This window comes from Marmota monax, unplaced genomic scaffold (genome assembly GCF_021218885.2).
Source record: "Marmota monax isolate L192 unplaced genomic scaffold, Marmota_monax_Labrador192_F-V1.1 WCK01_AAM20220418_F8-fsc00076, whole genome shotgun sequence".
Lineage (NCBI taxonomy): Eukaryota > Metazoa > Chordata > Mammalia > Rodentia > Sciuridae > Marmota > Marmota monax.
The window spans coordinates 455,339-466,086 of record NW_026692843.1 but is presented as its reverse complement, the minus strand read 5'-3'; the positions used below and the strand labels follow the sequence as shown (position 1 = coordinate 466,086).

Sequence of the window (10,748 nt, the reverse complement as noted above, 5' to 3'; positions counted from 1 at the left end):
CTCTCTCCCTCTCTCCCCCCTCCCTCCCTCCCTCTCTCTCTTTTTTCAAACAGCTTTACTGAGGCAGAATTCACACATAACGCACCTTGCTCATTCAGGTGGACCCTGCATGGTCATCAGCGCGTTCAGAGCTGGGCCACCGTCACCTGGGTCAGGTTTAGAATGCTTTCATCTCCTCAAACAGAAACCCTGGGCCCTTTAGCTCTGGCCTCCGCTCCCTCTCCTCCCTTCCCCAGCCCAAATCTGCTTTCTGTCTGTAGATTTTCTCCTCTGGGCATTTCCCAGGAATGGAACCACATAATATGTGGTTTGGGGGACTGGCTTCTTTCACGGAGCATATTTTCAGGGTCCATCTATGTAGCATGGGACAATCCTTCTTTTTTTTTTTTTTCCTTTTGGTGCAGGGATCAAACCCAGGGCTTTGCATGAGCTACATTCCCGTCCCGTTCTCTTCCTTTTTAAGGCTGAGTCGTATTCCATCGTGTGGACCGACCACATTCTGTTTATCCATTCATCCACTGAGGAACACTTGGGTTGCTTCCACCTTTTGGCTCTTATAAATAATGCTGCTGTCAACATTTTGTGTACCAGTCTCTGTGTGGACGTATTTTTATTTGTCTTAGATACATATCTAGGTGGGAATTGCTAGGTCACAAGGTACCTCTATGTTTAATTGAGGAACCATTAAATTTCCAAAGCTCTGCACCATTTCCCATTCCTACTAGCTATGCGGACGGATTCTGATTTCTCCATGTCCTCACCTCAGCCTGTTCCAAGACCCGCTCCTACTTTCCTACTTCAGATCTCAGCTTAAGCATCTCCCCCCTCCCCCAGAGGGTCCTTCTTGTGCCTTAAACCCCCTACGGGGGTCTAGGTCCACCTTCTTTGCTTTATGCTCTCAGAGCCACCCTAGCAGGGCACTCGACATCCCTCAGCACAATTACTGTACCACGACTGTCTTTTCCTCACTCTTTGGCTCACCTTTGCAACCTGACTCAAAGCCTGGCCTGCATCAGCAGCTCCCACAGATCTGTGGAATGGAGGCCCAGAAGGGCAGCGCAAAGATTGCATGACTCATGCAAAGTCACGGGGAGGAGCGCCTCTTGTCCCATATCTGCCCTGCCCCTGCGGCCACGTATGGCCACCACCAAGCACTTGAAATGTGCTAGTGTGACTGAAATAAAACTTTAAATTGTATTTCATTTCAGCATGTTTAAATTTAAGTAGTGCAGGTAGGAGCAGGGTAGCAACGGTGTCCCCAGCACAGGTCTGAGTTCCGCTTCCGGGGCCTTGGAATCTTCTTTACCCAGCAGAGTTCCTCCCTAACCCTGGGAGGTGACCTTCACCCTGCAGTCCACCCAGTTTGGGGTGACGACTGGCTGAGTCTCAGGCATGGCTGGCCACAGATGCTCTTCTTGTCCAGACCTGGGGGAGACCAAGAGGCTCTGACCATGGAGAGTCTGCAGAATCAGGAAGCTCTCTTTCCAAGGTGGCCACTGTAGTGACCTGACCCTCAGCTTGCACTATCTATGTGGGTATGGGAAAATGAACCACAACTTAAAACCCTGTTCCTCAGTTGCACTAGCCACCATCTCAAGCCCTGGGTGGCCACACACGGCTAGTGGCTACCATAGGAGCACGGCAGATACAGGTCGTACAAAGTTCTGTTGACCCACCCCCAACTCCCAAGGCTGCAGGACCAGGCACCAACCTCCACCACACCCTGCGCCCCACCCCCTGTGCAAATGGGGCCAGCCTGGGACTCCCCACAGCCTCTGGGAGACCATCCTGCTCCCCAAAGCTCCCAAGTCCTTGCACTTCCCTTCCCTTCCTGGGCTCTCAGGGGTAAGAGTACCCTCCCTTGCATCTGGAGTGTTCTCCAGATGCAAGCCTCAAAGAGGGGGAGAAAAGAGGAGGGCCTCTCTTTCCCTTTCTCAGGCACCTCCTGGTTCACTGGCTCAGCCTCTCACCATCCACTCTTTCACCTACAGATCAGGATCCAGGTTGCAGCTGGAGGCCTGCAGAGAACACCTGATCCAACCTTCTCAATTGCATAAGGGGAAGCAGGCCCAAGGAGGAGGACTGCCCAGTGCAACCTCCATCGAATACCAAATTACTCCAAACAATGAGCAAGGAACAGGAATAAACTGTGTGGAGCACTTACTAGGTGCTTTATAAATGACCTCAACCTATATGATATCACTGGTTTTGTTGCCAGTTTCATATTGGTCTCTCAGGCTCAGAGAGGTTAGCTCACTTGCTGAAGGCCACACAGCTGGTAAGAGCTAGGACTCAAACTCAGGTCAGCCTGAATCTAAAAGCCAAGTATTGCTGCATGGAGAGTGAATCCTGGGCCAACTCAGCTGGAGGGGAGGGCATGGGAGGTGGGCCAGGTGGCATGTGGGGGAGAAGTGAGCAGAGAGAGGTTCTGGATGTGGCACACAATGTTATATTGTCCAGTGCTCTTGTGGATTGCTTGGGCATTGTGACTGTGGCTTTAAAATTCGAGTCTAAGAAGCTCTCACTTGTAAGAAGAGCTTGTAAGATTTTCTTAGGAAATTTTTGTCCCAGGACGCACTCCCTAAGTTCAGAGATTTTTGAGCCGTGCATGCTAGATATGCTCCCTTGCCCAGGTGTACCAATCTCACTTTGAACCTTGAGCTAGGGGGACCCTACTCTGCAACGCAGAGTTGTCAGTTTTCAGGCTGCAAATTTCAGTCACTGTGATTCCCACTTTGGGGATGAACCACGCCCTCTAGTGGAAAGGGGTGGACTCTCAGAATTACACCCCATCCCAAGGTTGTAACAGGAGGGGCCGGGTGGTTGAGGTTCTGCCTATTCCGAATTCTAGGAGATGTGGTTGTTGGCTTCTTTCCTTCTTTTTCAACCATCCAGTGTGATGAAGTGGATCCACAGGTCTGTGTTGCGGTTTGGACTTTTTGGCACTGGGTAGGAAGACGGCCGGGTACAAAACCCCACCTTGGAGTTGATGCCTTCAGATTGGAGTCCTTCCTGTGATCCCCAGACCTCCTGCATTAGGATCCCCCAGAGCGTCTGTGAAGGTGCAGGTTCCTGGGCGTCTCAGAGGGCAGGATCAGTCTCCTGAGGCCTGGTCGGGCTCCACACTTGCCTGGGCTCTCAGGTGGCTCTGACAGGTTCAGTCCAAGAGCCCTGGGGCTGGTGACAGCAGCTCTTGACTGTGTGAATACCACCTGTGTGTCCCTCCCCCATCCCTGTCTGGAAGGACCCAGCCCACCATTCCAGGCCCATTTATGTGCCACTTCCATGGTGAGACCACACCCGTGGTCCATCCAGATCTGACGAGATCCCCACACACAGCATCTGGTCCTGGCCTGGGCAGGTGCTCAGAGCAGACAGCAGGTGTTCACTAAGCACTTGCAGTACACTCCCAGAACTGCTTTACTTCTTCTCAGTGGACCACGCAGGGAATGGGAACAGATGGGCCTGTGGCCAGGCTACTCCAGGTGCCTTGGACAGTGAATGCCCACCCCGCCCTGGGCTCAGCTTCCTTCTTTAGCAGCCCTGAAAACCGCACCTGCCTCCAGGGGAGGGAACTCAGGGAGATGTGCAGGGTTATGTGCCTGGCCAGAATGGCCACCCCAGCTGGCTGTCTTCAGTTTCCCCTCTGTACGATGAGGAGGCAGAATGATGTCAAGAAATGATGCCAAGCTCGAGAATGAGAAGCCTGGTGCCTGGCAGTGATGGACACCTACACAGCCCTGAGGGCTGGAGGGACGCGGGACAAGGGCTGGTATCAGGACAGGAGCAGACCCTTTGCTGGGCCCTGGAACTGTGGCAGGAGGCTGCTTGGGAAGAGCTGGGGTGGCACTGGAGGCGTCAGAGCCAGCTGGAGCCGCAGAGGACACAGCCACTCCAGGAATGGCCTCCACACAGGGTGACAGCTGCCCTGGCCTCCTGGCCTCTCCTCTCCCCTGGCCTCTCCTCTCCCCAGCTCCCACCACCACTTCCCACAGGTGAGGGAGGCTGAGAAGCAGGTTTGCATGAGGGAGGGGACCTGCCAGCCGTTCCCAGCACCCAGTTCCTCAGCTCCCATTCTCCCACCAGGCCAGCTCCCCACCAGCTCATCTCCTTCCCACGCCACCCTGCTTGGGTTCCTGCTGGGAAGAAGCCTCCTTCACTTGGGCCTGACTCTAAGTGATCTTTAGGTTGATTTCAGCCACCTCACTCTCTACAGTGCATTCTTAACTCGCCATCACTGTCCAGAGACAATAGGTGACACACTGGTGTGGACACCCCTTAAGGTGACCTTTGTAGAATCCTCTCTCCTTGGATGTGGTGGAACATGCAGCTTCATTCTAGCCCAGAGACCAGGACAAAGGCAGGGGTGGGTGTTACACCCACAATTAGGGTACATCGTGTAAGACTGTTCTAGAGGGCCAGAGTGAGGGGTTCTCCTGCTGGCCTTCAAGAAGCCAACAGGGTGCCTTGAAATTTCTGTAAATTCCCTCCAGGACCTGGGCGACCTCTCCCAACAGCCAGTAACTACTGGGGCCGTGATCCCACACCTGCAAGAAGATGCATCTGCTGACAACCTGAATGAGCTTGGCACAGGTTGTGTCCTTGCTGGGCACGTTTTTGGATGAGAACACTGCCCGACTGCCACTAAACCATAGTCTTGTAGAGGCCCTGAGCACAGGACCCAGGAAGCTCATCTGGATTCCTCAGCCGTGAAAACCATGGAAGACGTGTGGTTTAGGTGGGGACACTTGGGGTGCTTGGTTACACTACCATAGAAAACTCACCCACAAGGGGGAGAAAGGCTCTTACCCCACTGCCCCAAACCATGCAGTCCCATCTGAAAAGGTGGATGACAGTCAGTCGGCTCCTTCCCTCCTTATTTCTGTCTCTGGCTGAGCCACGGCGTCAGGGACAAGGGTCAGGTGTGTCCTTCCGGGTACAGGTGGAGCTACAGCCAGCAGAAGGGAGATTCTGAGGCCTGTGGATGCAGGTGCTCCCACCACACCCCCGGGAAGTGGAATTTGGGGTGCTCTGGGGCCAAGGATGGCAAGTGGCCTTGTGGCACTTTCTATCCTCAAGTGAGGACAAAAGTTCTAAGGAAACACTGCTAACTAGGACAGTCAGCTGCACACTGGAGTCCCCTTTAATGTCATTTTATTTCCTTTTATGCAGACCCACATGGGGGGGGAATCCCATAGAATCTTCTGGAAACTGTCAAGATAGTGGGAAGATGAATGCAAAACTTGCATAGATCGGGATGCCCACAGTTTGGATTTTCAGGGCCTAAAATATGAAACAGAACAAAGCAAATGGGAATTTTAGGATAAGAACACAACTCATATCCTCCAGGATGGGGACAGGGAGGTCCCTCCACTGTAACAGTGGGCAGTTCCCAGCCCTGCTGCACCTCGTGATCACCTTGGGGGGGGGGGCGGTTAAAGACTCTTAAAATTCTAGGCATACTTTAAATACAGCAAAGTCAACAAGTCTTGAGTGCACTTGGGAGTTTTCGCAAAGCCAGAATGTCTGTGCAGCTCCCGCGTCCCCAAGGTAGGGGATGTCTGCAGGGGCTGGAGACCTGGCTCACAGGTAGTGCCCTTGCCTGGCAGATGCAAGGCCCTGGGTTCCATCCCTAGTGTACACACACACACACACCTGCAGCCCTCAGACGTCTCCTTCATGTTCTCACCCATTAATATCCCACTGCCCAACTTAGTCCACAAAGAAAGTTGCTATCCTGATTTCTAACAGCACAGGAAGTAATCTGGGAAGCATTTATAAAAAACCCCAGGCCTCAGCCAGCCGTGGTGGTGCACACCTGTAAACCCAGTGGCTTGGGAGGCTGAGGCAGGAGGATCGAGAGTTCAAAGCCAGCCTCAGCAGCTTAGTGAGGCCCTGTCTCTAAATAAAATACAAAAAAGGGCTGGGGATGTGGCTCAGTGGTTAAGCGCCCCTGGATTCACTCCCTAATAAATAAAAAAAAACAGGCCTCATTCATGCAGCATGTGGTCTCCTGCTCTGGGGAGGCTTGAGTGTTTCTAGGCCCAGGTGATTCTGACGGGCTGTGGGACTGAGAAGTCTTCTCTGGCTTCTGGGCAGTCCCAGCTGCCCTCCTGTGGATGACTGGAAGCCAGGGGCCCCCAAAATGGGATGGGAGAGAGAAGGAGCAAAAGGAAATCCAAGAGAAATGAGACTAAAAGGAACGCTCACGTGGCTTTTGCAGCAAGGCTGGACGAAGCCGAACTTCTGTGTGATCTGGTTAGTGCTGAACTCCTGCCACCTGCCTTCCACCAGGGTCTGGGCTCGGATCTCATACTTCACCAGACGCTCTGACTTCAGGCTGACAGCACTGTGCTCGCAGATGGTAGAGGGGGAATCCAAGTCTGTGTGCCTTATTCTCTGCAAAGAGAGTGACCCATCCCAGGTGGACCTGTGACTGGGGTGACCAGAGTTGGTGGAACCCCGTTCTGGGCACATAGACCCTTCCCGTGTGCAGACAGCAGGGGGCACTTCCCAAATGGCATCAGCTCCTGAAGGCCACTACTGAGTCTGCCGGCATCTGAGCCCTCACCATGCACAGACCACTGTCAGATGGACCGGGATTCGGCCAACCCAGAAAAACACCCAGTCGAGCTCTGTTGTTGCTTCTGCATGTTCCTGAGAGAGGAGAAACCCTGACCCAGGATTCCTACGGCCTTTAGACTGGTGGTACTCCATGACTCATCTTTTCTATCCAATAAAACCCCTTGTGTAGGGAGATGCCTGAGTGACTGGGGACCAGAATGGAGGCCCAAGGAAGAGACTTGCCCTTCCAGAAGGTGAGAGCACTGGGAATAAAACTCAGAGTCATCATTTGTTCGTTTATCCACCCATTCAGCCAGTCATTCAAAGCTCCCCCTTTTCCAGGTTCAGAGACTGGCAGTGGTGATGGGAAGATTAAGTCAGGAAGCTTGCAAATGGTACAGAAGAGAGACTGCTACGTAGATCCTACGCGGACCACAGCAGCCCTTCATCACAGAGGTCAGTCATAACCATCGTCAGTGCTGACACTCACAGTGTTGGACAGGGATTAGCTCAGAGGGAGAGCACAGGCTTACCATGCAGGAAGCCCCCAGCGCCAAGCAAAACAAAAACACAGAGCGCCTTCCGCGACAGACCCCGTTCCAAGCCCTTTGCACAAATCAGTGCATCAATGCCCATAGCCATCCTGGTGAGGCGGGTCTTGTGACCTTTCCCATCTTAAAGGTGAGGGGTTCAGGGAAATTTCCCAGCTCATCCAGCGCACCAGGCAGTCTGACTACCTCTCTGCTCATTAATGGCTGTCCCCTGCCTCTCGTCAGGGTCCAGCAGGAGCACCGACTCCTCAGCATCCCGCCCACTGCCATGCTGTGGCTCTAAACGGCTGCCCCCTCCCACTGGTAGGCACTCTGCATTGCCTCCATGGAAGAAGGACATCACCCATTGAGTACAAATCAAAGATGAATCAAATCCTAAATGGAAAGGAGGAAGACCGAAATTCAACCCTGGCTTTTCTGCAGAGGACGTACAAACGTGGAGTCACCCAATCTTGAGATCCTCCTCGGCTCACAATACCTATCTCCTGAGGTGGTAGTAAAAATCAAATGATATCAGGTGTATGAGCACTTACAATACAGTCCATGTGAATCACTAATCAATCAACCATTACTGATCAATACAAATTGACAGACTGTAGATTCTTGTATCAGAGACGTAACTGTTCGGTGCTGTCCTTACCTGCATGTAAAAACTGTAAGAGGTGGTGTCATGTTTGATTCCCTTTATCTCAAAGAAGAATCCATATATAGAAATCATCTTTGAATGAGTGGTGTTCTCCTACAGAGGGAGAGAGAAGCAACCAAGTAAAGGAGGGCGATCTTCAGTATTCCAAGGCAAGGGGACGGCAAACTCGAGTGACACCAAAAGCAACTCATTGACAAGGGACCTGAAAGTGGAAATGCAATAGCAATTTCAGCCCCCGAAGCATGGGGAAGCCAAGTGATGACTTTGTTATGACGTAGAGGTGAGGCGTCCTCCAAATGCTCACGTGTGAAACAACACAGGTAAGTTCAAAGGTAAAATGATTTGGTTATTTTGTGAGCGCCTTAACCCAATCAGTGGATTAATCCACTTGAATGGATTAACTGGGTGGTAGCTGTAGGTAGGTAGGGTATGGCTGGAGGACATGGGTCACTGGGGGTGTGCCTTTGGGGTTCATATTTTGCCCTGGGTAAGTGGAGTTCTCTCTGCTTCCTGGTGCCATGTCCCCAGCTGCTTTCTTCCTCCACACTCTTCCGCCGTGATGTTCTGTCTCACCTTAGGTCCAGAGAAATGGAGTCAGCTATCTATGGACTTAGATCTTTGAACCCCAAGCCGCAAATAAACTTTTCGTTCTCTAAAATTTTTTATCAGGTTCTTTGGTCACAGCAATGAAAAAGCTGACTTAGACAGACGTCATCAATTTTTTGGCAGGTTAATATTGATTATTATTACTACTAACAGTACAGTTAGTAGGAGTTAGTAGTTGATACTGAGTAGGGACAATATGTCTACTCTGCATGTTCCTTAATGAGGAAAGGCATGAGTTAGGTATGTTCCTAGGTGACCTGTGCTTTGCAGACCTTTGAGACAAAGTGTTTTGTTCCAATTTGATGGATCTAAGAGGCACTCCCTGCTCAAGGTACTTGCTCCTGCAATCTACACCCACTTAGGTGGGTCTCTGCAATCAGAGGGCTGATCCAGGGGATTCTCTCAGATGAAAGATTTGGGATCCCCAGTCCTTGAAACATTGAATTCTTTGGTGATCCCTCCTGGAATGCCTTTAGCCCATTTTGTGCCATCATCCCAGATGTGGAACACCTATAAAAACTTAAATATAGAATTTAATATGTATAATAATTACCTAATAGAATTATAAAAATAATATAATTATAGTATGATATAATAATTATAATAGTAATTAATATAATGCTAGATATGAGCTCGAGATTATGGTTTCCAACCCATTTCCATGCTCCTGTATCAATTGTGTTGAAATATTTTGCAGAACTGAAAACTTGGGCTTAATAGGTTAGGGAGGAGGAAGGAGAGCGGCAGCCTGTGCCCATCACCGGAAGCACAAGACAACAGACACTGGCTGTAGATGCTCCCCATGCCTGAACGCCAGGATGCCTTCACCCCAGCTCCTTGGCTCCCGATGGGGTTTGTCAAAGTAGCTGCTGGGAATAAGTACACCCTTGCAAGCTTCAACACAGACTTGGAGTGGAGGCTTGTTCAGCCTGTTGGGAGGCGTCCATGTTTGTGAGAAATTGGGAGAATCAACTCCTCATCCGTTTCCCAGGACTTTCCTGGTTTTAGAATGGAAAGACTTGGATCCCAGGAAGACTCTTCTATCCTGGGGAAACCAGGACAGTCTATCCTGGGAAAATCTGGGGTACACAGGTTGGATTCCTGGATGTCCTGTCACAGGCTCCTGTTCTGGGGGCCCCTGACTCTCCTATCAGAGGAGAAAAGATCATGGCCCGCCCTACAGAGGTCCTTGATCAAGTGCAGGGCACGGTTCTTCCCCTTGCTTGAGTCCAGTTCTCAGCACCTGGTCAAAAAGCAGCCCAAATCTCACAGCCTGGGTGGTCAGATCTTTTAGGTGGGCCATGTCACCTCCGCTCTCCACCTGAAAGGGAAACGCACGCGGCTTACCAGCAGTGGAAAGGAGACTGTCGCCCCACCCCCATCTTCCTGGGTCTCCCCACCACCACCACCAGGGTACTGGGAAGAGTTCCATCTCCAGACCCTCTGTCCAGCCATTCATCTGGTCCACAAGAATTTATGGAAAACCTACTATGTGTTGGGCCCTGTGCTCAATATTTTCAGAGAATATAGAGAGAAGAAAAAGATCTCGGTTATGAGGCTGAGAATGGCCACGGTCAGAAAGTCCAGAACAAGTAAGAGCCCCATGACCAACTCCATGGACAGGGCAGCGGGGATGGGGTGGGGTGTCCCCAGCAGGATGACACTGGCAGCTACCAGCAAAGGGAAGGAGGTGGCAGGTCAGAGGGGAGAAGAGAGAGTCTGTGGGGACTTCCTGAGGTGTCAGCCCCAGAGACTGTCCCTGGGGTACTCTGTTACAGCCTCCTTCTGAGTTGTCCCAGAGAAGCACCATCCATGAAGTAATTTCTAATGTGCAAGGAGGGTGGAGCCCGGAGGCTGGTTTGCCATCACAAAAGGCATTTGTAGAGCTGGTTGCATTTTAACTAGTGACTCATGCATCTTCAGACCTTGAACAATGCCCAGCTTCATCTCTACAGATGCTTGATTGGAAACCCATGAGAAATATGGCAGTTTGCATAGATGATTCACAAAGAGGGACATGCTGGCCTGGAAAAATATTCATATTTACTAGTAATAAAGGAAATGCATACTCAAAACTGAGATGCCATTGTCCCCTTCACGGTCAACAAAAGTCATTTGAAATTAAAATGCTCTATATTGTTGAGGATGTACAAAGCCAGGCATATTCATTTATTTCTGAAGAAAGAGTGATTTTTGTCCCAACATTTGTTAATATCTATCAAGAACAAATATGCACATTCCTTTTAGAGCCAGTATTTCTGCTGTTGAAAATCTCCTCTGAGGAAACAATTCAAAGCACAGAAAAATAAATGGTGATGTAAAAATATGTTCCCCATATGATCATTTATAACATTAAACAATTAGAAACACTATACATTTTC

General features: G+C 50.7%; 1 protein-coding gene across 1 annotated transcript in view; it reads right to left on the bottom strand.

Moving 5' to 3' along the window:
• Positions 1 to 5,137: 5,137 nt before the first annotated feature.
• Positions 5,138 to 10,748, bottom strand: part of Btbd16 (BTB domain containing 16) — a 47,376-nt gene continuing 41,765 nt past the window's right edge. The window contains exons 14-17 of the mRNA XM_058580776.1: positions 9,611 to 9,688; positions 7,756 to 7,854; positions 6,211 to 6,399; positions 5,138 to 5,283 (exon numbers count right to left, since the gene is read on the bottom strand). Coding sequence (XP_058436759.1) covers positions 5,215 to 5,283; positions 6,211 to 6,399; positions 7,756 to 7,854; positions 9,611 to 9,688 — 435 coding nt within the window. The 3' untranslated portion in view covers positions 5,138 to 5,214. The remainder of the gene's footprint in view (positions 5,284 to 6,210; positions 6,400 to 7,755; positions 7,855 to 9,610; positions 9,689 to 10,748) is intronic.